We start from the raw sequence: 27,852 nt of genomic DNA, 5'->3' as shown, positions 1-27,852 counted from the left end.
CAAACGCCAGTTGTAAATCTATGAAGGCTGCATGGATTTGTATCTGTATTCTTATTGCTTCCTGCTTTAATAGGTTTAGTATTAGTAAGTTGACATTGGTCCCTACTTTTCCCACGAAGCCAGTCTGGCACAGGTCCTGATTTCCATTTTATTTTGTCCATTCTGTCAGTCTCTTCACAAGAATGGAGGCAAAGACCTTGCCCAAAGGGTCCAACATAGCTAACGGTGTGTCATTTTTGGGTTGTTTCCTTTCGCCTAACTCTTTTATCCACAGTCGTGCTTTAGAAGTAAGTTTATTGTCTGATGTTTCAGTGGCGTTTCCATGAAACAGGTGGATGTTCAAGTCACCAGATATGATCATATCCATTTGTTTGTATTTCATGTATAGATCATCGAAGTTGATGATGATCGCATCGAGGAACTAATCATCAGACATTGTTGGCGTAATCCAGTATATGTTGATAATGACTATCACTTTTAGATCTTCCGATTTGGGATTATCTGTCTCATGAGTTTGTTTGTGTTTTAGAACCGTTATTTGGGTCCAGTGATTTGGTTTCGAGGCTTCACTCAGTTTTAAATTAGCTTCCACTTTCCACAATGTCAGGAGACCTGAATATGGTTGTGCCTTGTTCCTATTAATGCAGGGTTCATGTGGATCATATATCCGTCGCATGTCTCCTATGAGCATATTATTTAATTTTTGAGCAAATAGTTATTTTCTTTTCTAAATAAATGCGAGGAACCTCTGGTGATTCATGAGCAGAGATGCAGCATCTGTTTATTCTTGTTCAAGTGAAGTTATAGCGGCGTTTATTTTAGACTTCTTCCATCATCTTTCTGTGTTTTTTACCATTTTATCGCTTGTATGTTATCTATGTACATTGTTCTACTGTTATTGTTTGATCTCCGTGCACTTCTTCGTTCCTGTGCATTCCTATCCGAGCTTTCATGAGTTTCTATTGAAGGCGAACGTTGTACTCTTGTAGATCTTTCCACTTGTTTCTATCTATGCTCTTCATCTGTCCTTTTTGGTGTCAGTGGAGATACATGATCCAAAGCGTAGTTAGAGATACAGTTGAACCCTAATTGTGTTAAATGTTTTGCATGTTCAATGATTTGGGCAGCAACACAAAGTGAATTGAGTTGAATCTCTATAACGTCAGCTCTTTCATCTCGCAGGAATTCTACCACCTTGATATCCTCAGTTCTAATTGTTTGGAGTGAGGGTACTGCATGCAGTAATCTTAAAAGATGTGTCCTATTCAAAATTAATCCGTCTTGGAGTAACCTTATTCTCTGAACCTTGATCGAATTCTTTGTGAGATGAGGTCGTGGGTCAATGAATGTTGGTTTATTTAGATGGTCATTTACCTGTTCTATTTTGGGAAATGGTACAGTGGGTTTGTGTCCCTTTCCTCTGACATTTCTATTATCAGTAACCTTCTTTTGGTGACTTTCCTCAGTTATTCGAGTTGATTCGTTATAGTAATCATATGTCTCGAGGGGGTGCCCAGATTGTCTATCTGACCAATCTCCTTCGTTTTCTGATACATCTTCGTATGATAGGATGTCCTTTTAGCTTGTTTTTGTATGACCTTCCTTGTATTCATCTATAATGTACAGAGATGATGTTTCATTGTAATCATCCATGATGTATACAGACAGCATTTCTTCAGGCGTATCCATGTTGTCTTCTAAACTAAATTCAGGAATGTTTTCTTCATATGTGGATAGATTCATCATCAACTCCAATTGTATTTGATTTTTTTATTACCTGGTCCTTAGTTCGGTTGAATTTCTCTGCCTCTTTAGTTTGCTTCGTAGTAAACGCTTTTTTCTTTGGGTCCTGTTTGATTTCTTTTGGGAGGTTTAGACACAGTTGGGGGCATCATCAAATTTCTTAGAAATGCTTGAGATCCTCTTTTGGGCGCTTTTGTAGATTTCTTGTTTGCTTTTCCGTCCAAAATAAAGACTTTCACTTTGGAGTTGTTTACTATATTCCTAGTGTTGTCAAAAATAGGAAAAGTATCTACTTCATTTCCCATCGACTGAATTTTACATGGGTTTGTTTTGTCATGTAGACAGTTATGGCTTACATTAGTAGTTTATTTCGTTGTCGACAGGTCTTTCTGTTTAGTGGGCTGGGCTCCTGTGCCTTTCAATGTTTCTTTCTCGTTGTTTCCGTAGGCAATACATTACAGGGAGCACTTTTTTTGACACATTGTCTATTGTTTTGTCTTGATGTCCAGGCCTATTTTCTCTTGTGTTGATCTTTCCATTAGTGTTCGATTTGTTGTTCTCTTGCACTATGTTTGTGTCTGTTTGCCCATAATTTGTCTTTTTCAGTATTCTCCTGTTTGTCTGTTCTCTCCTGTTGTTTAGCGGTGGCTATTTTGATTAGAGTTGTTCTAATGTGTTATTTTTTGGCGCGATCATGTCTTGCGATAACAAAGAGATGGTTCTGCCATTGCTGTGTTGCTTCAGCATCCGTGTCCAATCGGGTTTGAATTTTATTAGCTGGTGTTTACATATAGATTTGCTTTGTATGTATTAGCGCAATCAAAGTGGCTTGGTTGCACATAGTGTGGCTAATAGTTTCATACAATTTGATAAAAGGAATAAGTTCATGACTTGAAGCTGCTATCAATGCATTCTGTCACTCTGCCATGGTTGTTGGGATAGGATTAATGTGTTCGTCCTTTGGGGTTTCACGTTGGCATCTCTGTTTCTCATTTGTGTATTGTGTACGTCGGAATCTGGATGTTATGTGGAGAATGAATATGCCTGTCATACTTGAAAAGCTCTTCATTATGTGTTTTCTCTGGGTTATCGTCAAGTAGAGTTACATTGCAATCAGTTTTATCAAATCTCGGAGTCAAGATCTTTTCCGGCTCCCTTAGATCTAATTTAGCAGGCATTAGATTTCCAAAGACTTCATGTCTTTTCTGGTGGTCGTTCATAAGAGATTCAATTTCTGTAATGTCTAAGGAGAGTCTTGCCAGGCATTGCTTTTCAAGTTTTATCATGGCAGGTTTATAGTCTAAAGTTCTCAGGTGAGTTTTCTCATAGTTCTGTTGCCAGGACTTTTTTGCTTGTCGTGCCTTTTTTTGTTTAGTGTTAAGCAGTGTCGGATCCTTATCATTTGTGTATTGTGTTAAATCTTTTTTTGTTGTTTCATTAGTATTCTTGTCAGTAAATTAATCCTGCTCGTGTTTTACGTCCTTTATCTTTTCGCTTTTAGGGAGTATACCGTTCCATTCACCAATGTCAATTTGTTGTATAGTTTCATCGGGAATAGTTTGGTGATAAGAATCCTCTTGCATTTTTTCTTTTTTTTAGTTGTTTGTATCTCAGTTTTGAATTTGTATTATGCCAGTGCGTCATGAGAGCCGTATGTATTTATTATCCAGATCTCGGCTTCTGCAATTTTGTCAATTAATTCGGTTTCTCCGATTTGAATTATATGTGTTATAATTTCCGCCATTTCTTCACTTTGCATATTTCTAGGCGGCTTGTGAAAGGCTATTTCCGACTCTGCTGTTTGGAGTACAGAGTGGTTTTCACGTGTGTTTTTTTTGCATTTGGACACCGAGGCGGCCATCTGACAGGGTGAAAGGTGAGGCTTGTTGAGAGTGGAAACAGTAACATACTCGGCTGTTTCTGACATTGAGCATTGTTTTGCTCGATATCTGGTTTGCGGGCCTGTGGATGCAACCATGATATCGAAGCGTGGCACACAGCCAAGTAGTGCAGTTCGATTCGGTAATTGGGTTGAAAACAATGTGAAAGTAAAATTGTTCTGAACTTACCCAGAGGGGTCAGATAAAAGCGGCTGCCTCCTCGCTGACTCCTGAAGACTCCTTAAGATTCAGCACCGACTCCGCGCCGCTCTGCGGAGAGTCGGGTGCTTTGAGTCTGTCACTCCTCCTCCTTCCAAATGATAGTGAAAAAAGACTTGCAGTGAGTAATTGGAGCAGCAAAGCGATAGAATAGAGCACTCTCCTCTCTCTGTACTCCTTAAGACTCAGCACCAACTCTGCGCTGCTCTGCTGAGATTCGGGTGCTTTGAGTCTGTCACTCCTCCGCCTTCCAAATGATAGTGAAAAAAGACTTGCAGTCAGTAATTAGAGCCAGCAAAGGGATAGAATAGAGCACTCTCCTCTCTTCGTACTCCTTAAGACTCAGCACCGACTCTGCGCTGTTCCACGGAGAGTCGGGTGCTTTGAGTCTGTCACTCCTCTCCCTTCCAAATGATAGTGAAAAAAGACTTTCTGTCAGTAATTACAGCCAGCAAAGGGATGGAATAGACCACTTTTTATACCAGGATTAGGCCTGGACTTCCGAGGTAGTCCCTATGCTTGAATGATTATAGCGCTGTCTCATTTCAGTGGAAGTACAACCATAATACAGGCTTAAACAGCAGAAGAGCATTAACCAAGAATATTGATCACTTAAATTCACAGGCAGTGTAGCCTGTTAACAATGGGCCCCATGGACCCAAGCCAGGTGCCCCTGCAACTTTACGGTGGAATTTGGCTGCAGAACCTGGAATGGCCTCCTCCAACTTGGAGACAAAGCTGATGATGTATCCTTCCAATCATTTAGTAGAACACGATCGCCTGGTTACAGTGGGTGGCCGGGTACAAGTGGCTCTTTATGCAGAGCTGCCTTAACCTGGTTATGGAAAAACTGACAGAAGAGATTAAGGACTTCACATATCCCAATAATCTGTCAGTCAGTACACATTGTTATCAATAGCTCTAATAGGTGGGGATACAGCCAACCTTTCAGGGACGTCATTTAGAGGTCGCCAGGGGTTGCAACTTGCTACCCATGTGCTCTCCCTTGCTACCCCTAAGAAAAATGTTTTTTTTTAAAAGTTCTTTTTTCAAATGTTTTTATTGCGGTTCCTGGGCAGTGGCCAGCAGCATGTGCTCTTTGTTTCTGGAGTGGCTGGTTTTCTGGTAGCTATAGCCGGTAAGATAGCTCAGTGGGCAGAGCGCTTGCTGCTGCAATGTGTGTGTGATCTGCAGGTTGCAGGTTTGACTCCTAGCAAGGTCAACTCAGCCTTTCTTCCTGCAGAGGTTGATAAATGAGTACCAACACAGGTTGGGTGATATTGTATGTATATTTGTTCTATATGTAGCGCTTAAACTTAAGTGCTATATAATAACACATCATTATCGTTTGGCCTCGGACATCTGCTTGCATTCACAGTAATTTGGTGATATGAGCCTTTACAGACTGATATTAATGATACATATGGTTATCCATTCTTGTATGCAATTTATATCACTTTACAGTGATACCGTAACCATATTTTTCATAGTGTACTTAGAAACAATGCTATGTGATGCCACTTCCTGTTTTGTCAAAGGGTGAAAGGTTGTGTTCCATCACTTCCCGTGATGTCACTTTGGGCTGGGGTTAGATGTCATAATTTCCTGTGATATCATCAGAGGTCCAGGGTTGTGTGGTGTCACTTCCGCTACCCCTGGCATTTTGTTGAAATGACATCCCTGCAACCTTTTGTATTTTCAATAGTTACAGCACCTGCCCCCGGCAGGGGTACACCTCCACCCACCCAGAGAACACATCAAGTATAACATGAAGGTACTGCCAGTTATTGCAGCTAGGCAACTGGAGGCAATCAATTTGGAAGCTCACAAATAGACCGTAATAAGGATGTTGTGCTCCCTGGTTGGTACAGCTTTTCCCACATTGTTTTGAAGGCAGATGGTAAGCATCTACAGTATGCATGAGCCGTTTTAGAGAGGTTGTGGGCAGACCATGATTTGTTTAGTGGTATATCCATCCCTTCTCTTACCACATGAGCATGGCCATAATGCAGGCTAACAAGATGCAACAATAGTATTTGGGTGCCACTAATCAACATGCTCATCTCTCCACAGAGAATCTTCATGTATTTGATAATCCTTTATTATCCAATTGTCTTTCTCAATGGAGGGTTAATTTTCGTGCATGTAAGCCAAATCTTCCAGGTTCTTGTATTGGGAGAGGAGAGGATTGGTCTTAACAGTGCAAATATATCAGTCCTCTGAGTCGGATGGCTGTTTTGGCTGCAAAATTATTGCCGCAACTGGTTTTATCATTCAGGGGTTGGTGTATGACACACTTCATAATGACTGCCCTTTTGGGTAACATAGTGGCATTTATGAGGGTTCCAGAGCTGACCAAAGTTTTGAGTTTTACCGAATGCATAATGAGAGTCAGTATATATGTTGTCAGATTGATTAGCGACTAAGCTACACACCCTTTGGCCCTACTTATTCTGCAGCCTGTGCGGAGGTAGCATTGGGCAACTTTCCACTCTCCACCACCTCCCCAGGGTTACACATCTCAGACCCCATAATCCATTTCCCATCATAATCTCAGTAAGACGTTCCACCAACTAAGTTAACTAGGTCTGCATCAGGGAGGGGTACATCAGTTAGATCAGTTTGGGTTTCAGTATTGAGTCGGTAACAGAAATACAGTCATGAGACTTAGTATCGTAAGGCTCCCCAGCAAAGGATGTGAGGAGCAGAGATGCAGGATTTAGTGCCACACATCTAGTCAGTGTAATACTGGAGGAATTCAGGTGAAGTATCTCGTATTTGTAACCCGGGACACAGACATGTGCTGTGTTTTTCTTTTCTGTAGTAAAGAGACAACTGAATGGAGTACTGCGACCTCTAGGGGAGATCCCAGTACAATATTCTCACATTGTTCCACCACTAGTATGGCTAACACAGCTGATCTGAAACAAATGCAGCATCCCAAAAGACACAGGGTCTAGCTCTTTGCTGTAGCAGTCTTCCAGTTTATGATGTATTCTATGTTTCTGTGTCAGGACGGCTTGGGAAAAGCCCTTACTCTCATGACAGTATAGGGTAAACCCTTATTTATAATCTGGTTATCTTAAAGCAGGTGTATGAATAAAACTGTTCTTTATCTAACTGCTGCAAGGCTTTAACAGTCTCTGCATACCGTAAAATTCAGTGAGTGCAATACCCAACCATGCCCAAAAATGTGATAATTTGAGGTTTTGGAATTGTGTGCAGTTCATCATTGCTAGACGGAGATATTTGTTGGAGACCCTGGGTAATGTTTCGCCCTAAGTAATTAACTGTCTGCCTACATAAATGTGATGTAGTCTGAGAGCCTTGTATAATTTCTCAGCCAGAGCAGTCAGTGAGACCTATGTATCGTGCTTTCACGCCTCATATGATGGTGGGGCAATTAACAAAAAGACACATAATGGACTGAAACTGACTTTCCGGGAAACTTTATATAATCTAGGTCTTTCTTTAGTTGTTGGGATAAAAGGGTAAGGGATTCGCTGCACCTCTCATGTAAACAAGTCCATGTGTATTGCATTCCTCTGAAAATGTTAACAAATATTGTCTGTCCGTATGTATGGGTACAGAGAAAAATGCCAAATATGAGTCCACTACTGTGAAGTGTGTAGCATCTGGGGAATGCTTGACAGTAGTGTAGCCAAGTTTGTCATTGTAGAAAATGATAGGACAACCACTACGTTAAAAACTCTCAGGTACAGTACAAAATGGTAGGTGGTCTTCCCTGGCTTTTTAACCTGAAATACTAGAATGTTGCATGGACTAGTAGTAGAGACAGTTATCCCTTGTTTCAGGAGTGCTCCTATAACACAAGTGATACCCTACTTTGCCTATGGCTTAAGGGGAATCTGAACGATTTGGGCATGTTTCGTGAAATGATGTAACATTATCCAGACTAGTTCAGCAGTGTGGATATACCCTACCTCTTTGTCATGGGCTGACCACAGAGTAGCAGGTATGGAGTTCAAGTCTGACCACTGTTCTTCACATGTCAGTACTTCCTCTGGGTCTGTTTGGAGTGTTTCTAGGAATGTTTTGCCGTTAGTATGTGGGACGCTTTGGAATACCCCATCCGGGGTGCAGAGGATTTCTGCAACTGAGTCGATGTAATCATTCTCTGTCCAGTAGATTTACTGGTGCTAAGGGGCTTAAGAGAAAGGCATCTGTGTAAGTGATAGGTCCTAGTGTAATTGTGAGAGTGATAGGTCGTAGTGTAATTGTGAGGTGCTCTGTGACTGGATGAATGACGGGAGTGTTGGATATGGCTACCGCTTTCATTCTCTCTGTGGCCACTGGTACAGCTGAAACACTATCCATGTGCAGCAAATATTTGTTTGCCCTTGTTTCTACTAGACAAGGTACTGATATCCCCTTTAAACTGTATTATACATATGGGCCATCTTGGTAGATCAGGAATAATGGGTCCATTGAAAATCCTATAATTCTGATGTAGTCAGAATGGATCCCGGTTGCCCTACCTATTGATAGGTGGTCCGGGGGCAAAATCTGGAACATTTAGATTTGGAAATGAGGTTGGGGGTCCCTGGCATGCCAGGGAAGGGGGCAGGATTGCTGGTAAGGGGACATTGAACGTTATTCTGTCTAGATTACTGTCCTGGAAATATGGTCTCTGTGGTCTATATGGGCACTCATTCTTCCAATGCCCCACCTGTTTACAGTAATTACGAACTAATGGATGTGAACCACATTGTCCTTACTGTGCTTGCAAACCCCCTTGTCCCTGCTGGTCCTGTTGCCCTGGGTAGAGCCTGTTGGTCCTCCCAGGACCATTTGTCCTGAGGGGTGGACTCATCTCTACCATTCCATGGTCTGCCTCCTTTTGGACAGGCTTCTGTAACTTTTCTATCTGTCCCTGCAGACTCTGCATCTGGAAGGTCATTAATGTATTCTAAAAAGTCTTTATCTTTTTCTCCTGACATGCTCCAAAGTATTTTGAAACTGCTACTAGCGCCGCTAACGGTTTGGTCTCCCACCATCTCCTCCCCTGGATGCTTATAAATCCCTTGCTGACACATTGCCTGCTCTACCTCTTCCCTGTTTCTCTGTTGTTAGCGCATCATTCCTCTGCTTCCCTCGCAAACTTCTTTCGTCTTTGATTGTAAAGCATTCCATTGCTTTCTGAAGCTAGGTCCATGCTCAATAAATACCATGATAATAATAATAGTTCCTGTGCAGTCCCATCAGGTTTAGCAAAACCCGAATGCTAGACAAACACTACTTTGATCGATCCATATAGTCTGCATGTAATTTCTCTTTGTTCTGCTTCCTGTGTTGGCCCAATCAGTATTTAATGAGCATATGTCAGGGCTGGCAGTTATTACTGGCACCCCTCTAGCCTGGGCAAGGACATACCCAGCACCGGAATCGGTACCCAGCCAGGTGCCCGTTCAGCCACTCTGCATCACCTTCACCTTGGACTGCATCACCCCTCTCATGAGCTGGTTCATATCCACCCAAGATGGATTGACAGTGCGTAGTTCCTCTATAAATCTCTGTGGTTGTTCCCGAATATTGGGGAATTCTTTAGCCAGGTTCTGTAGGTTGCACAATGTCCATAGGACATGTATAGTAGCAATGTGGGCTTGTTGCTGGCTCTCCTCCTTGTTCCCTACTGGCATGTGTCTACGGTGTGCTTGGAAGACCTTAAAGTCTCTGCCGTACACTCTGCCGTACACTGTGCCTTACACTGTGCCTCCCCTTGTCTAAGACAGAGTATAAGGGGGAGGTGTGTCAGGTAAAAGGACTGCCCTTGGGGTCCCTGATTGCTCAATCCAAGTAGTGCAAGTTCAGAGGTCTCAGCACATTGGGGCAGTATCACAACAAGGGGCCCGGAGCTGCTGCCTCTACTCTTTTTCCTGCCTGCCACTGGTCACTCTCACTGCAGCAAACACACTAGTGAACGATCAATTATGTCCTCAGCCGTCTCGCTGTTTTGGTCATCCTGCTCAGTTTCTGTCTTCCCTTCAGGTAGCAGTAGGGAAATAAAGTAAGTAGAGAAAGGAATATGTTCTGAAGATGGATACAGTAGATTTGAAAAGAGGGGGAAGAGCAAATAGTAAGAGGTAGAGAATACCAGTGTTTTGGAGCTGGAAGGACAAAAGAGTGAAAACATGTTGCAGGCAGAAGAGGGCTAAGGTACAGAAAGAAGGAACTGGGGTTGAGACTGAAGATACCTTGGTGGAGAATAAAAGGAGTCAATAGGGAGCACATAGGAAGGGGTAAGACTGTGAGTACATTTCAAACTATGCAAAAGAAGTGAAAGAAAATGCGGGATTCAAATGGTAAAAGAGAAGCAGAATAAAGGGAAGGCGAGATAAATAAATGAGGAGGTAGAAGAAAAAGGAGGGGGATGGCACAGTTACAAGCAGAAATAAGAGAGGTGAGATGAGAGTCTGGAAGACAGACAAAGTATAGCTGTATAGTAGTTGAGGTGGGAGAAAACAAGAGAGGAAATAAGGTTAGTGGCATTGATCGAAAGAAAAGGGCAATCACAGTGTAGATTGTAGAAGTACTAGCACCAAGTTCGAGCAGTATTAGCGATGCGTGTTGAAAAGTATAGAGTAGAGTCACAGATTATGCCAAGATTACAAGCAGTTGGGGAAAGGCAGCAGGGCATGGGAAAAAAGAATACCAGAAGGGACAGAAGAGAGAGGGGGAGAAGTGGCAGGAAATAACAGAATTTCAGTTGTAGCGGGGTTCAATGATGGAAATGAGAGGACATCCAAGATTGGCTAGAGAGCAGACAGGAGGTGGCCATTAAATGGAGAGAGCTGGAAAAAAATGAAATCATCCATGTAGAAGTGACATAAAAAGGTTGAACGATTGGATCAGGCAGAGAAGGTGGCAGAATAGATATAGAAGAATAGTGGTCGAAGCACAGAACCCGAGGGACACACTACAATAGAGGGTGAGAAGAGGAGTGATTACCAGCAAAGAAGATCGAGTAAGATCGTTCAGAGTGAGACAAATCAAACCAAGGGAAAACTTATCTAGAAAAGCCAAGAGAAGTGAGAGAGGTAAGGGGAGAGTAGCAGGATAGACAGAACCAAAAGGCTGCGTAGAGGTTGATGAGAAGTATCAGTGGGGGTTGAGGAAAGGAGGCCAGACAGGAAAGGAGGAAGAAGAGAGTGGAGGTGCAAAAAAGAGGTGACATGGGAATTGAAAATCCTCTCAACGATTTTAGATAGGGAAGGGAGAAGGGAGAGAGGATGAAAATAAGAGGAAAGTGAGGGGTCAAGAGAGGGTTTTATAAGTATGAGAATGTCAATAGCATGTTCAAAGCAGGAGGGGAAAGCAGACAAGGAGAGAGGGGTTAAAGAGCAAGACATGGGACGGGAGTAACTGAGGTTACACAGTAGGAATAAGAGAAGAGGGGAGATAGGATCAAGGGGAGAGGCAGTGGGTGAGCACTAATCTTCCCTAAATTGCCAATAAAAGTCCCTCTAATGCGCGCCTGAACACTCACAATCCTTCCAAATTAAAAGTTAACAGCACCCCACACTCTCTCCTCCGGCACATGTCTCTCAATGTCCCTCCAACTGTTTGCAATCTCCTTAGTGTAACTAGCTAGATGTTTGTTTCTTCTCCTTCCTTGCTTTTATGAGGTGGAAGCAATACGTGGTGCACTAATACATGTAAGTGCAGTTTTTAGATAGTTTGGAGTCTTGAATTGCTAATAGCCTTCAGATGTGCAATAACCTGAGCATCTTCCTTTCCTTTCCTAGGCGAGTGGGAGGCCCGAAGATGCAAAGGCCAGTGCCTGGGAATCCCTTCCGGTAAGTCTACTCCTCTCTCTCTGGTTTTTTCTCTCCCTGGCCGCTGTGCTTCTTTCTTCTCTGGTTTTCTCCCTCTTCTTCCCTGTGTTCTTCTCTTCTTCAAACTGGATCTCCTTTTGTCCGCAGATGATGCAGTTCTTTTTCCCCTCACGCTGGTTGGCCTCAAAGCAGAATTAAGTGCCTTTGTAGAATTCTGTGACACAAATCATCTGTCAGTTAATGTCACAAACACAAAGTCCATGATTTTAAATACTAGTCGTAGGATGAAAAAGAAGACAATAGTTCTTGAGTTAGATGAAGGCCGTATAGAACAGGTCAAAGAATAGGATTATTTAGGCCTGAGAGTTATGGCGAACTGCCGCTGGACTGCACATCTGGCTAAACCGGGAGTCACACTGGCACAGTATAGTGGATCATTGTCTTAATTCTTCTATAGAACACGGGGTGGGGCAGTAAGGGTCTGCCTTGAAGCCTACAAGGCACAAGCCAGACAGGTGGACAAATTTGGCGCAGAACTCTGTGGAAATATAGGATGCCCAAAGCTCATGAGCACAGAAAATAAATATCTTAAAAACATCCTGCATTACCCCATAGTACATCAAATCTGCCAGTGTTTGTGGAAACTGGCATGCAGCCTATAGAATTGTTTTATAACGCACAGCGGGTTTACTATTGGGTGAGGCTTTGGACAACTGATGAGCTGGGGAAATATAGAGATGCAGTGATTGATTTATTATCTATCTCAGGTGGAAGGAAGGTCTCTCCTGTGGTTTGTCCATGTCAAAGATGAACTTGATAGTTTGAGCCTAGGTGAGCTGGTTTGGGTCTATTTGACCTAAAACAGTTGACCTAATCATATTTGATCAAATTTATTTGACCTTTTTTCAGTCTAAAATGCAAAGGGAGGCCCCCGCAACCCCACCCGCTCCCCTTCAACCTAATCTATACCCATATCCACCCCATATATATTTATTAAATTTGACAAAAAAAAGCCAAACAAATTCGATCAATCATTTTAGGTCAAATGTTTTTAGGTCAATTATGCTGATACTAGTGAGCTTTGGTCCAACCCGGTTACTATGACCAATAAAAGCAAACTGGCAGGTAAGAGTGCCTATGAGGCCAAGGTGGAGAAGGCCATCCTGGCTGAGGTTGGGCAATCGTCTCAAGCTATTGGAGGCTTAAAAGAGGATTCTGGTACGAAGAGTACCTTGATTATGTTAATCCAAAAGATGAAAGAGCTTTGTATTTGATACTTCGGCTAGGTACTGCATCACTGGCGAGCATTCGCAATAGATGGAACCCAAATGCGTCAGTGGCATGCCCAATTTGTCCAGGTGGATTTGAGAATCCTGTTCATTGTGTTCTAACCTGCCCACGATGCCTGTCACCAAGAAGAAGAAGATTCCTGAGACCATTGTTTAGGGAACGGTATATCGGAGCCACAGAAGATGCAAAGGCCTTATGTTGTAAAGCTACTGACGGGCCTGCGGTGTATCAACAGTGAAGCGTTTGGCTTGGGCCTGGCGCATAAGGCAAAATCATGTGAATCAGTAGAGTTTTAAGAATCACACTCTATCTGGTCTGATTAGTCTTAGATTCTAAATGGTGGTGCTCCGCCTAACTGTGATGCTTTTTGTGTCCTAGAGCTAACGATATGACCAGGTGTTCTTATGTCTTAAGCAAATGATGTTCTGTCACGCTCATGTGGACGTTGTAGGAAATGTCACTGCTTGCAGTCTACCTGTTGGAGAATGGATTGGTAATTTTATGTACCGATTCCAATGCTGCTATTACATGTCACTGTTTGCACTTCACCTCTTGGAGAAGAGAATGGATCGGTAAATGTATGCACCGTTTTTTATGCTACTATTTTTCTATGTGACTGCTGCTAAATTATATGTTCTGCCGGTATCCAGCCTTTTTAACGAAACTGTTATATAGACAGGCACTTATACCGAAATTTTTACAACGAAAACACATAACGAAAATGTATGTTGGGGGTGGAGTAAAGGGTTAAATCTTGTGGGAAAACGGTTTCCGGTCGGTTTTTAGGGGTGGGCAACAGGGGTTTGGGGGGGGACCCCCCAAAAAAAACAATTTGTTATGTTTTTCATTGTCAAATTTTTGGTAAAATTGCATTCGACATAAAATGTCTCGTTATAAAGACATGCAACTGTTCCGCCATGCTCAGGAAAGATGTATTACTGCTTTAGGATTCATTATCAATTGCTCCTAACCGCTGGATTCTGCGGTTGCTATCACATGATACTGTATTCTATGATACTGTTGTTATCTTATATAACCCCCATATTTTTATAAATATATTTCTATTCTAAATATTTTGATGTTTTATGCTAAATATTTAATGTATTTTACTGTTTTCTTTTATGATATGTTTATATTGAAATAAAGCCGAACGAACGATCAAGGGGAGAGGCAGTAGGGTGAGCACTAATCTCCCCTAAATTATCACTAAATGTCCCTCTAATTCTCATCTGGGCACTCACAATTCTTCCAAATTGAAAGTCCCTTCTGTGGTGAACTGAGTGTGTTTATGAAGTCATGTTGAGTGTAAAAAGTCACAAGCAGTACTGTTAAAGTTAGTTGACATATAACATGCAGGGGAGCCCTTAGGAGGAACCACTGTGACTCAGAGAGACTCTAGGGTACTAGGTCACCCCTAGTAAAGGAACCAATAACACCAAAAAATACCTTTCCCAAAGCGGAATGTGTGAAGCCGTGGCGTTCAGTATCCTAGAATCCGTTCTTGTAAGTGTACTCCTCCCTCTCTGTTTTTCTCTTTCCCAGCCATTGTCCTTCTTTCTTCTTTAGTTTTCTCCCTCTTCTTTCCTGTGTTCTTTTCTTCTTCCAACTGGATCTCCTTTCTTCTTAGTTCCTCTTTGCAGGCCTTGTCTGTTAAGAGGCAGACTTCCTGAAATGTTTGGACCTCGCGCCAGAGGCTGTGGCCTTCAATAGGCTCCCGTTATGATTCTGATGGGATGCCAAGGTCTTGCGAGAGTTCAGCAATTTTAATGGGATCATGTAGATGAGGGGATGACCGCTCCTGGTTCCTCCATCCTCCCATGATGTGTGCAGTGAGTCGTGCTTGTTCCGGCCTCCCCTCCTGAATTCCTGGCACTCTCTGGCTACCCAGGTGTCCTTTCCTGGTGAAATCCCTGCGATGGTCAAGCCAGACCCAGCTAAGGTCACGATAACATGTTGCTTGTGCACCTGGGATCTTTGAGAGAATGCAGCCCACTGGTCCGGTGACATACCACTTTGCACGACAGATCCGAGACATGGCACCAATCTTTGAACGTCAAAAAAGTACCGTCTTAATTTTAAACAATAGATTGTGCAAAATAATGTATTACTATTAGTCTTGCAAGACAAACCGACAGCAACCTAGCTTTAACCCATTCCCAACCCACTATCCCACACCGCCCTCCAAGTCCTCTCCCTAACTTCTCTACAGACACTCGATCCCACAACCTCGAAAAAGCGCTTACCTGTCCTTTCAGCGCACTATTCTTGCATTCTCTGGAGCAATAGAAGTAATTGCCTCAAGGAACAAGTCTGCCCTTTAGTGTATGTCCATGTCCATGAGGAGCTCATCTCGGGGGACTATGGCGGTGCATATGTACTTCTGAACACATCCTCCTCAGGCAAGGGGTCTAGGGCCCCCACCCCCGTGACAGGTTCAGATGCAGATGAACAGTCCATTGTTAGATACTGCTCAGATCATGCCATCCATTGGCATAAACACCTGCAGCCTTTTCCCATTCACCCTAGGCAGGCCAAGTGTTCAAAGTCAGTGGATTAGGGGCTCCCGTGTAGTCTGGATTACAGCAACCAGCAGGGTCTGGTGTCAATAGAAACTGGGGCTCCCTAATCAATGTTTGCTAACATTTTAGGAACAATATTAAAGTGTAAGGGTGCTTTAATGATGGAGTAAACCATTTTCTTTTCATTTTGTTCGACAAAGAAATCTCCGGATCCCACCCATTCGTGTCAACGGTGTACCATTTTGTATTTATTTATTTTTCTGCTCAACATGGGGGACTGCACGTGTGCACAATCCCCGGTATATTGTGCTGTACCTAAAACATTTTCCAATGGAAATATCCCTCTCCTTTTTCTCATGAAAAATGTTGCATTATTCATACAGTTCTCTGCACATTCCTGCTTTGCAGCGTGCATTCTGGAGAACCCGGGGTTTCATGACGTGTGACGCAGCAACGTATTTCAACAGAAACAGGGGATGTGTCCAGTGTATTCCCGCACACAGGGGTCGAAGGCGTGGGCTTTCTTTTGCGTTCCCTAAAGTGCTCACCTCTGTCAGTCTGTCGAGCGTGAGCCTCTAGAGATCTGCAGACGTAATGAGTTAAATTGAACAGCTGCGGTATTTGTTTCTGTATCTATATGCATAGCTCTCAACTCACCCGCTTTTGGCGGGTGTCACCCGCCTTGCAAAGGGCTGACTCTCCCGCCAAGCCTCCTGCACGCCCATTCATTCCAATGGGCGTCTCACCCGCCAGAAACAAAATAGGGTGATTTCACCCGCCTTTGCGAGGCAAATGGTTGAGAGCTATGTATATGTATTAAGTATAAGGCGCCACTAGCCGCCATTTTGTTGGATAAAGCGAAACCACGGATGCGTATTACTTAAAATTATCATTGAAATGCACTGCTGAAGTGACTGGAAAGGACTGCGTATTGCCCGATCAAGCAGATACACCCTTGCCTCAGCTTAATCAGGCAGCTGGTATTGGTGTTTGGCATGGCAAATCAAAAGCCATCAGCGAACGAGAGGGTGGTGTTGGAAAGTGGAAAGGAGAGGGTGGAAGTACACAGCTCTATTTATTGTGCCTTAATAATTCTTTCATTTTCTCTATTCAGCTGAGCTGAACATAAATAGTTTATACTAATTAGGAATCACCCTGTGACGGTTGCAAAGATTTTGCTTGTCACTGCACCACAGTTTATTGGTCGTGTAGTCTGCAACAAACACAGGCTGTAAGAGCTGCAAAAAAAATCCGAGGGACCCTGGCATCCCCACCTTTCACACTGGCCTTCCAAAGTGCCACTGTCCAACTTCTAAGTGGCAGTTTTGCAATTTCAACGTTGTTGTACTTGAGGAAAGAATTTTGGGGTGCCATTCTACACCCGCCCGTAATAACCGTTGGACACAGAGTACAATTTTGGAGTCAATGTGTATAGGGGTGGGCCAAGCCTGGCACATTTTTCTAAGCGGTGGCTTTGGATCAAAATGCTCTACGCTCTAGTTCGGCCATACTGCGGCATTGTGTGTCTTTCCTCGTGCTTGACTCTACTTATATCCGATTCTTTTTTCTGACCATACATTACCCTCAATTTCTTCATCTCCTTCTCCCATGAACACCTCATGGTCCTTGCGTTGCCTCTTTGTCTTGACCTCTTCCTCTCTATATCACTGACTTATTTTCTTGATCTGCCCCTCAATCGATCCACTCTGCTCCTCAAGCCATCTGCTCTTCATTAGCCTTATCCATGCAAACTATCCTCTTTCCCTTCAGGTGTCCCTCATTCACCCCTACCTTTCCTACTCCTTGTCTACATCACTGTCCTTCATCCTCTTTGTCTTTTCTGTTCTCCTGTCTTTTTCTGTCTGTTCTTTTCTTTTGCTCTGTGGCACTTCACCTCTCCCCTCTGCCTTTTATACTGCTCACCCCATCTTAAACTTCCCTTGCCTTTTTTGTCCTATTCTCTCCACCACTCTTCCTTTACCTCTCCTCTTTCTCTCCTCCTTCCCTTTCCATCTCATTCTCCAATCCTCTCCTCCATCACTAATTCCCTGCTCCTCCTCCTTTGAACTCTTATGCCTATCCTTTATCCCCATTTGTCTGTCCTTTCCTTTTTTGGCCATCTTCATGGATGCTTACAAGCTCAGAATTCAGGCAGTCCTGCACCACTTCACAGGCAATGTCCCACTGCAGCATTCGCCCTAACGTCATCACTCCATTGACCTGTTGGATTACGGCCTCTCTGGTCAGCTTGCTGAGGGTCCCAATAACGTGGAAATTGCAATGTTTGTTTTTGTATTCGTGAGATGTGCCCCAGAGAAAGGTCCTTTTGATAATTCTAAGCTTACCTTATCCACACTGGAAGCTGCAGGGACTGTATTGGCAGCATAACAAATTCAATAGACGACTTCTTCGTATGTGCAACCCCTCTCATTGTTGCTGAAGGTAGATGTCAGACCCCTCAGTGCAGTTGGGAAACTGGGTAATGACACGAAACTCACAGAGGAAGCGTAAATATGATTGTTTCTAATGTGGTGTTCAAAGTAGCATACCTAAATCCAGACCTACCTATCTTACTCAATGTATCATGATATGATATGATGTAGCATTCATAGCGCGCCTGTATACAAGTGTTTCTAGGCGCGACAAGACAAGGAGGGGGAAACAAAGGGATGATAAAATAACGATCTTACTAGGCCTTGTGTCATTCAGATCGTGCAAGTGAATGATTGTGTCATACCAGAGAGAGTGACCATGCATCTGTGTGTTTTTTATGAACTCAGTAACATCCATTGTAGGAGACACAAAGTACTGTATTCAAGTCCAAGTTCTATTTTCTAAGTCTTCACTATACTGGTATGCTGCATGTGGTAGTATTCAAACACATCCTTGTAACTTTCATTGGTTTTTCTAGGATTGAAAGTGGTTAGTAAATCACAGTACAGCTCCATGAAGTTACTTTAGTAGCACTACACTCAATGCTATATTCTCCTGGTACAACCACGTGGTGGTATACATAAGGTGGGGCACCACATCAGTAGCCCTGCTACCATGACCGATCTGAGACTTTTCTCTCACCACCACTGTTATGTTGGTTTGGTTCTGATAGTAATATATCATTTTCAGGACTTCTTTTCATCCCGGCATAGAGCACGACATAGAATAACAATAATGAGTTAAATTATAAATGTGAGATGGTTCAGCATATATTTTAGGTGCTGGGGTAAGCCTTATAGCAGGTGTTTCATTCATGCCTCCCTTAAACCTGAGGAGAACCATCTCCGGTTCCGGAAGCACCTCAAAACCTTTCTCTTTGCTTCTGCTTTTTCTCCTCCTCTGCTGACCTCCTTGGTGTTACCGGAATTGCACCGGCTACCTGAACACCCTCTGATCCCGGACCCAGGTCCCTCCCCTGCCCTTGCCACACACCTGCACTGCCCACCTGGCAACCCCCACACTTGGGTACTGTTTCTGTATTCCTACATTCCCCTTACCAACCCTTGGCACCTGATGTCTGCACTTAACCATGCACTTGCCACATGATGGGCGTTACTTACTTATTGTTTTATCTATTCCCATGTACTGCACTGTTCCCTGTCCCTTTCCCCCGCACTTGCACGATCTGAATGACACCTGGCATAGTAGGATCGTTGTCTGTCCTCCCTTTGTTCCCCTCCCTTGCTGCGCATTGAAACACTTGTGTATAGGCGCATTACAAATGCCATATCATATATCATATCATTAGTGACTCCTTTGATGTGAGGGCTAACTTTCGTCATCAGACAACCAATTTGGGAGGCCTCTCATGGCTAAGGAACAACATCTTGTGGCCACATTGCATTGCATGTCCCAGGAAGAGCCCCAACCACATTTCTGCCCCACATTCCCATGCCTTATTCATATCACATGTTCCTCCCTGCCAGTGGACTGCAAACCTCTTTTTTATACTAGGGCTGGCTTGGACATCCAAGGAAGTCACTGTGTTGGAAAGATTATAGCCCTTTCTAAGTTCGGTGGAAGTACAAACTACACAACAAACAATAAAAAACAGGTTGAAGCAGCATTAACAGGCATTTTGTTCACTTCCGTTCAGAGACAGTGCGGCCTGTTAACAACGGGTCACATGGACCCATGTCAGGTGCCCCTGAAACTTTATGCTAGAAGTTGACACATGCAGAACCTGGAATGGCCCCTTCCACCTTGGAGCCAAAGCCGACTTCATCTGATTTATCTTCAGTAGAATAAGATCGCCTGGTAGCAGAGCGTGGTCAGGCACAAGTGGTTCCTTTTCCAAAGCTGCCTTAATCTGGCTCTGAACAACATTGACAGAGGAGATTAAAGACTCCACATATCCCAATAATCCTTCAGTCAAGTAAAAATGATCATCAATAGCTCTAACAGGTGGCGATACAGGCTTTTTCATATGTTGGCCATATAAAATTTCATAGGGCTTGGGGCATGTCTTTCTGCTTGGAGTCTTTTGCATGCTAAACAACAAAAGGGCCTTGGTCCTTGGTTTCCTGGCATAGATTGGCTAGCCTGTCACCCCGTTGCATCGCCCCACTGCTTCTGATGACTGGGGTCGGCGCGTGTACAGGTTTAAAGTGGAGAGTGGAGAGTCAAGATCGTTGTTGAGGCTTAACAAGCACTCCAATCTTGGGTACTAAGTCTCCAATAAGTATTTTCAATAGTTACATCATCTGGCCTATTGCAGGGTTACACTTCCACCTACCCAGAGAACACATCAAGCATAATTATCATTATAATTAAAGATGAAGGTTTTGTAAGGTATTGCAGTGAGGCAACTGGATGAAGCCCACAATGTCCATAAGAAGGAGGGAATGCTTCTTGGGTAGCTGGTACAGCTTTTCCCACATTGCTTTGGAGGCTGATTGATAGACTGATTGCTTTATATACAGGATTAACAATGCTCTTTTGATCACAAAAGAACCTACAATAGATAAGAAACCAGATTTGACAGGAAGCAGTGAGCTTCTTACAATGGGGTGAGTTTTGGGTAATTCTCAGCAGGTTTTGGAGGGGAGTAAATGGAACAGTCATTGGGGACAATACATAAGTGGACATAAATAGATTAAGGAACACCAACATTGGACTTTTTTAAGTGCTGGCCAGCTGTGCTCAAAATGTGACCATGATGGGTGAAGTGCTACACTGGAGGCAGAGGAAGTGAGGGACAGATGGCAAGTTAGAGATAAGGGGAACATTTTTACTTCGCAGGCAGATGAGCGGCAGGTTAACAGGGTAACTCAGAGGCAATAAGGTAGGCTTTTAGTTTGGTTTTAAAACAAATCTGTGTGGACTGTTTCTCGGATCTCCCGGGGAAGAGAATTACATGAGGCTGGAGCAACAAGAGAGAGAGAGTGGAAGCGAGAGGAAGCACAGGTATGGTGATGAGCCACAAGGGTAATCGAGGAGGCAGAGCAGAGATTACGAGAAGGCTGGTAGAGTAGGATAGAGAAGTACAGTGGTGCCCTACTATGGATAAAGTTGTGAACCAGGGCAAGACATTTAAATCTGGCCCTGTTTTGTATGATCAGTCAATAGGTAATAGGTGTGAAGTGAGGGAGTTCAAAGGGAGGTGTGGTAGCGAAGTTAACAATTTTGTTGAGAGGACAGAAAGCATAGCTGGGGAGACCAAAGAGGATGTGGCACAGTAGCCCAGCTTAGAGAACACAAGAGAGGTTAAGAGATGCTTGGCAGTGTTGAAAGGAAAGAGGTGCCTGATTTTCCTAACAATTAGGAGGTTGAGACGTGCTACTGGTGGGGTACGGTTGCAAGCTGTGGTTGGGCAGATGGTACAGCATGTATAGTATTTATGAGCCATTTTAGAGAAGTCAGGGGCAAACCATGATTCGTTTTGTGACACAACCATCCCTTCACTTCCCACAAGAGCCTGGCCAGGATACATCTTAAGAATGTGTAACAATAGTATTTTGGATGCCACTAACCGACCTGGGTCATTTCTCAACAGTCATCATGTAATTGACAACCCTTATCCAATTTTATTTCTTACTGGAGGTTACTTTTTCTTTCATATGTGTCAAATCTTCCATGTTTTTTATGGGGAGGGGACATGATTGGTCTAAACAGGGAAATATATTCATCCTAAGAGTCAGATACAGCTGTTAGTTTGGCTGTTCGGCCACAAAATGATTGCTGCAACTGGCTTCATCATCCTGGGGCTGGTGTGTAGCAAACTTGATAATGTCTATCTCCCGGGTAACATAATGGCATTTAGGAGGGTTTTGGCATACTGTCTATTTTTGATAGGCGATCATTTAGAAGTCAGGGATACTCTTTGCTTCCAGAGCTGACCAAAGACTTGAGCTATCCCACATGCATAACACAAGTTAGTTTATCGGTTGGCAAATTGTTGAGCAGTTAAGTTACATGCTCTTTTAAGCGCTACTAATTCTGCAACTTGGGCGTAGGTAGCCTGAGGCAACTTTCCACTCTCTACCACCCCTCTAGCTCAGATGCCGCATATCCTGTAACCAGCTTCCCATTTTGGTCTCAGTGACACTACCCAACAACAAAGTTAACTAGGTCTGATTCAGGGAGGAGTACATGAGTTAGATAAGTTTGTGGTGTGAGTATTGAGTCAGTAGCAGAGACACATTCATGAGGATCAGTATAGTACAGCTCCCCATCCAGGGATGTGGGGAGCAGAGATGTGGGATTTATTACTGCACATCTAGTCAGTGTAATACTGGAGGAATTTAAGAGCAGTGTCTCTTATTTGCTAGCCAGGACACAGACATGTGCTTTGATTTTGTTTTCTGTAGTGAAGAGACAGCTGAATTTGGTACTGTGACCTCTAGGGGAGATCCCGACACAATATTCTCACACTGTTCCACGGAAAGTGCGGCTAATGCAGGTGATCTTAAACAAGGCAGAATCCCAGCAGAAATTGTGCCTAGTTCTTTGCTGTATTAGTCTACCAGTTTATGATGTATTTCATGTTTCTTTGTTAGGATGGTTCAGGCAAAGCTGTTTCTCTCATGACAGTGTAGGGTACACCATTTCTTATAATCTGGTAATCCTAAAGCAGATGTACTGACTAAACTGTTCTTCCATGCCCAAAAATGTGATAGTTTGGGGTTTGGGAATCTTGTGCCTCTTTCCTAGAGGGGAGATATTAGTTGGGGGCCCCAGGTAATGTTGTACCTTAAGTAATTAACTATCTGCCTACATAACTCTACCTTGGTCTTAGATGCCTTGCATAATTGTTTATTTAGAGCAGTAAATAGGACCTGTGTATCCTTCTTGTACAGTTCGTTTGATAGTGAGACAATTAACATATTGTCCACATAGAGGACTAAAATACTCTGCCATCAAGCCTATATTAATTGAACGAGCTAAAACCCTAGCAAGGCCTGGGGCGGAATTGCCTCCTCTCATTCCAGCTGAATCTTTAGACTCTGTCTCTTCTTTCTTATTGAAGGAGCTATCAGACAGTGAAGTCTTAAATACCGTACGAGGGATGAAACCCACTACTTGTAAGGGTGATGTTTTTCCGGCCTCTCTTTTTAAAGACTTCATGGCCTCATTGGTTCCTTGGGTTACTAGGCTTATTAATATTTCTTTCTTAGAGGCCCAAGTCCCAGACTGTTTAAAAGAGGCTTGAGTATCTCCCGTACTAAAAAAAGACAAACTTGATCCCACTGACCCCAGCAACAACAGGCCCATATCTAATGTGCCTTTCTTGCTAAACATCCTTGACAAAGTGGCCTGCTATCAATATCAGCTTTTTATTTAGCAGCAGGGAATTCTCGCCTCATAGCAATCAGGATTTCACTCAAGACATGGTACAGAAACAGCACTTTTGGACATAAAGTCAAACACAGTAAACATCATAGACAAAGGTAATACAGCGTTGCTCCTGTTTCTTGATCTCTCTGCAGCATTTGATTTAGTGGATCATGTTCTTCTTGCAGACAGACTGCTCGAGATAGGAAAATGCTCTACAGGTGCTGCACATTGGTTTAAATCATTTGTAGGCCCAATAGATGCAAAAGTTGTCTGAATTGATGCTCAATCCTTGTCTGTATCTCTTATTTGTGGTGTGTCGCAGGACTCTCGCCTCTCACTGTTGTCGTTTAACCTGTATACCAGGCCCATATGCAATCTCTTGGATGGTCTGGGAGTGCAATATGCACATTTCACAGATGACATCCAGATCCTCTTTGAGTTATCAAGGACATATTCCAAGGACCTAGAGAGAGTAAATGAGGTGTTCACAGCAGTTCAGTCCAGGATGGCACTTAATTTACTAGCCTTGAACGACAAAAAGACAGAGCTTCTTATTCTTGGAACAAATGCTAAGCTAAAAAAACTGGACCGCCAATACAGTGATTTTCTGATTGCGGGCAATGTCATTCCCATCCTCCAACATGCTTAAACTTTGGGAGTCTATATAGACTCACAACTGACTTTTACTAAGCATGTGTCGTACTTGAGCTCCTCTTGCTCCTTTGTGACACGACTCCTGTGGCAAATTTGCTCGTATCTTTCCGAACAAAATAAGGCTCTGATTGCTGCTGCCACCATAAATAACCGATTTGATTATTGCAATAGCCTCCTCGTTGTTACTGCCCAGGAGAACATTAGAATGTTACAGGTTATTCAAAATGGAACAGTTTGTGTAGTCTGTGGACCTGGACATGGTCCCAAGTGTCCGAAGCCCGCCAGATGTTACACTGGCTCCCAGTAAACCAGAGAGTATAAGATAAAGCAACAACTCTGGTGTACAAATGTCTGGTGGGAAATGCCCCTGCCTGTCTTTGCTCCCGCATCCAGAAGACTCCTATAAAATGAACATTGCATTCAAACAAAGACTATTTGCTCACCTATCTCGCTTCCCTTTGAAAAAATACAGAGATACTGACTTTAATGCCTGGGACCCCTTGATCCGGAATGGCCTTCCTCCCCTTCTCAGATCAGTTCCATTCTTTGCACTTTTTAAAAATGGCCTGAAGACCTTTCTCTTCAATAAGTGCATAGATTGACCTTTCTGATTGTGCCACAGTATCATACAATCCTGTTCCTTGTTGTTAGTCTTGTGAGCACCCTGAGGCCTTCGGGTATGAGGCGCAATACAAAAAATGTATAGAATATTTTATTTACTTATTTAATTGGTTATTTAAAATGTGCTTAATACCCAGAGGTTTCTAAGCGCGGACCCGGGGTTCGAACCTGTGTTTCTCCACGTCTTCTTGCTTCCAAGGCGAGCGTGTTGCCCCGGAGCTATCCTCCCGGCCCATTAGAAGAGAAAACCGACTTTCCAGGAACTTTATATCATCAAGGTCTTTAATTGTTGGGAGTAAAGGGTAGGGGACTCTGTGCACCCCTGGGGTAAATTGGTCCCCTGTATTGCATTCCTCTGGCCAAAAATGCAAACTAATATTGTCTGTCTTTATGTATGTGAACAGAGAAAAATGCCAAACATAAGTCCACCACTGTGAAGTGTGTAGCATCTGGGGGATTGCATGACAATATTGTACCCAGGTTTGAGACTACAGGACATGAATGGACAACCACCACATTATCATCTCTAGGGTCAGCACAAAATGGTAAGCGGTCTTCCCTGGCTTTTTAACTGTTAATGTTAGAATCTTGCATGGACTAGTAGTGGGGACAATTATCCCTTGGTTTTGGAGTGTGTGAAGGTGTAGAAGTAAGGCTGGGACACAATGGCGGCATGTTTTTGGGCAGAAACTTTTATTATATGAACAATGGTTGGAAAAATGCCTCTCTGTCCCTAAAGCTAAGAGGGCTTTTCCCTACCTCTCAGAAAAAGAAGGAAATTGTCAGAATGTCCAAATCAAAAAATCTGTCATTGTCGTGTCTCAAAAAGCCTACTTCTGTCCCTAACACTAACAACTTAAACCAGTTGTACAAGGATGATCTCTTCCTTGCAGATCATCCAACCAACAGAAAAGTTCCCAGTATCTCTGATAGTCATAATGGCAAATATCAATAAGTATTCCAAATTGTAGAACTCCAAGGTTAGGGTCAGAATCCTATCACCTAGATTCCTTTTTATAGCATTTCTTTCCTTTTGGGGCCTCCCGGTCCTGTCCTTGCTCATACAAATGTCATTCGGCAGTTCACAAAACTTTACTATTTATGCTGCTCCTATTTATCCCACCAACCTGGCACACTTCTTTTCCCAAGCGTAAGATTAGTTTCAGTAAGTATTCTTCTCTTATGTTGAGTGTGGGCCCAGACTCAAAGTATTCATACTAGCTTGGTGGTTGTGGTCTCCTGCCAATCAATTGTCCTCTCATGGACTGTTCCTCTTTGGGTGTGGGTCCCATATACGCAAAATAACTGCTTGGGTCACTCTCCTTCCAAGCAGTTATCCTTTCATGAACTTCTCATTTGGGTGCAGGTCCCAGACACTCGCAATATACTAATATGCTTGGTATACTCTCCTGTCAAGCCTTCATCCTCTCATGGACTGTCCTCTTTGGGTGTGAGTCCCAGACGGTTCTACGATCACATTGCACTCTAAAACACTTGTGTATGGGCGTGATACAAATAAAATATCATATCATATCAAAAAAGACAGATTGTTTTCTGCTTTTTTGTGTGGCCCTTAAATTACCAACATATCTTATTCCGGTACTCCCCTTCAACCCTCCCCGCCCTCAGAAGGTGATCCCATCCCCACCCGCACCCTCTTCCGCTAGCTTTCCATTAAATAGTGGGTGTTTAACCCCTGCAAATCCTCCCATTTCCTAACCCAACACCCCCCTCCCTGCCCAACACACACTCCCAAAACACACACACACGCGCACTGCTCCTTTCCTCTCTTGCCCACGCTTGCCAGCCATTACACGCACTCATGCATGGCAGGGGCATGACAGTATGATTTAGAAAGACCGCTTTGTGCGGTCACAGAACAGTCTTTCTAAATCAGTCTTTTTTTCCGACTTTTAAAAAGCTACATTTTCACTTGATACTGTCCCAGACTCGTAATATTCACAGTTGCTTGGTTCACTCTCCTGCCAAGAGTTTGTCCCAGCGAGGACTATCTCTCTTTGGGGACTGGTTGCCGACTCACAATGGCTTTGTCTCAGTTTCTTATATGGATACAGGTCCAAGAATCACAATATTCGGATTGGCTTTTTTCTGGCTTTCATATGAGTACATGTCCCAGACTCGCACTTGGTTTCCAGGGTCCCATACCCTATTGCTCTGGCTTCTGCCTTCACAACCTAGCTCTCGCAGACCTCCTGTACCAATCGGCTAACCCGCCTACTTGTTTTCTTCCCTCTGGAAGGTACCAGTGTTTCCTGAGCAGCTTCTGCATCTCTGGAGACTCCGGTCACGTTCAGGGCTACGTGTTGGTCAGCAGCGGATTTCTTGATGTCTGCTTCTTCCTGGCAGTGCATCCTCTCTCCTGGGAACTTTGCCTGTGCTCTTGGTGCCCAAAGGTTCCACAGGGCAGTAACATGAGCAGTCCTTGCTTCTGGGACCTTGCTTGTGTTCTCCTCCTCCGCTTTCAGCTTACTACTTGCTGGCTCTCACCCTGTCCACCCCTGCATAGCTTGCCAGTTTCCTCCTTGGAGGATTGTTCTCTCGTTGCATCTCAGCTGTGGAGTGTTTCAACTCCTGTGTTGGAAAATGACAGTGCTTTGGGCCAATCACATTTGCTGAGAAGCTAGAACACTCACTCTGCTTCTCCGGCGTGATCCTTGGACTCCTGGTCATCTTCTTCTTCTCAGTACATGCCATAGAATCAGATGTAACATACTTCGTATTTTCTAAGGTTGGAATATTAGTTTAACTAACTTGACAATAACAGATATCGGCTCTATCAGCAAAAGTGGAAGCAGACATTAACTTTGGTGATGAGTTTAGGTGTACTAACGCGGGGGAGTACAGCATTCTCTGAACATAGTTGTGCCTCATCCCATAAAGTGGTTCATCCCCCATGTGATCCTCCCTTGGTGCACCACCCCAAGGGGAAGTATTGTACCATGGAGGCACCTACCTGGGACCATGGGAAAGGTCTCTTCCTAGTTGTGAAGGGACGACATCCTCAGATTTGTCACAAGTGCTTCTGTATCACAAGAGATGCCCTACTCTACCTCTGGATTTAGTGGATGCTGAGAGATTCGGGGACGTATCTTTAAATTATCTACATTTATTCAGACCAGTTCTGCAGTTCTACCTCATTGTCATGGGTTGACCAAAGAGTCACAAGTCTTTTAAATCATATGACCCCTCTCCCTCACGTCAGTATGTCCTCTTGGAATGTTTGGAGTGTTGCTAGAAATGCTTCAGTGTTGTTAGCATGAGGGACGCTTAGGAACGTCCCAGACCGGATGTAGGAGATGGTGCACCTGAGATTACATAATAATTCTCTTCCCAGTAGAT

The 27,852-nt window shown here is 43.5% G+C and overlaps 1 protein-coding gene across 1 annotated transcript in view; it reads left to right on the top strand.

Moving 5' to 3' along the window:
- LOC138526013 (uncharacterized) overlaps positions 1-27,852 on the top strand; it is an 805,753-nt gene that overhangs the window by 507,722 nt on the left and 270,179 nt on the right. The window contains exon 18 of the mRNA XM_069636306.1: positions 11,609-11,659. Within this exon, the coding sequence (XP_069492407.1) occupies positions 11,609-11,659 (51 nt within the window). The remainder of the gene's footprint in view (positions 1-11,608; positions 11,660-27,852) is intronic.

This window comes from Ambystoma mexicanum, chromosome 7p, assembly GCF_040938575.1.
Source record: "Ambystoma mexicanum isolate Mex_15411 chromosome 7p, UKY_AmexF1_1, whole genome shotgun sequence".
Classification (NCBI taxonomy): Eukaryota; Metazoa; Chordata; class Amphibia; order Caudata; family Ambystomatidae; genus Ambystoma; species Ambystoma mexicanum.
The sequence above is the reverse complement of the archived record's forward strand: the minus strand, read 5'-3'. Positions and strand labels throughout refer to the sequence as shown.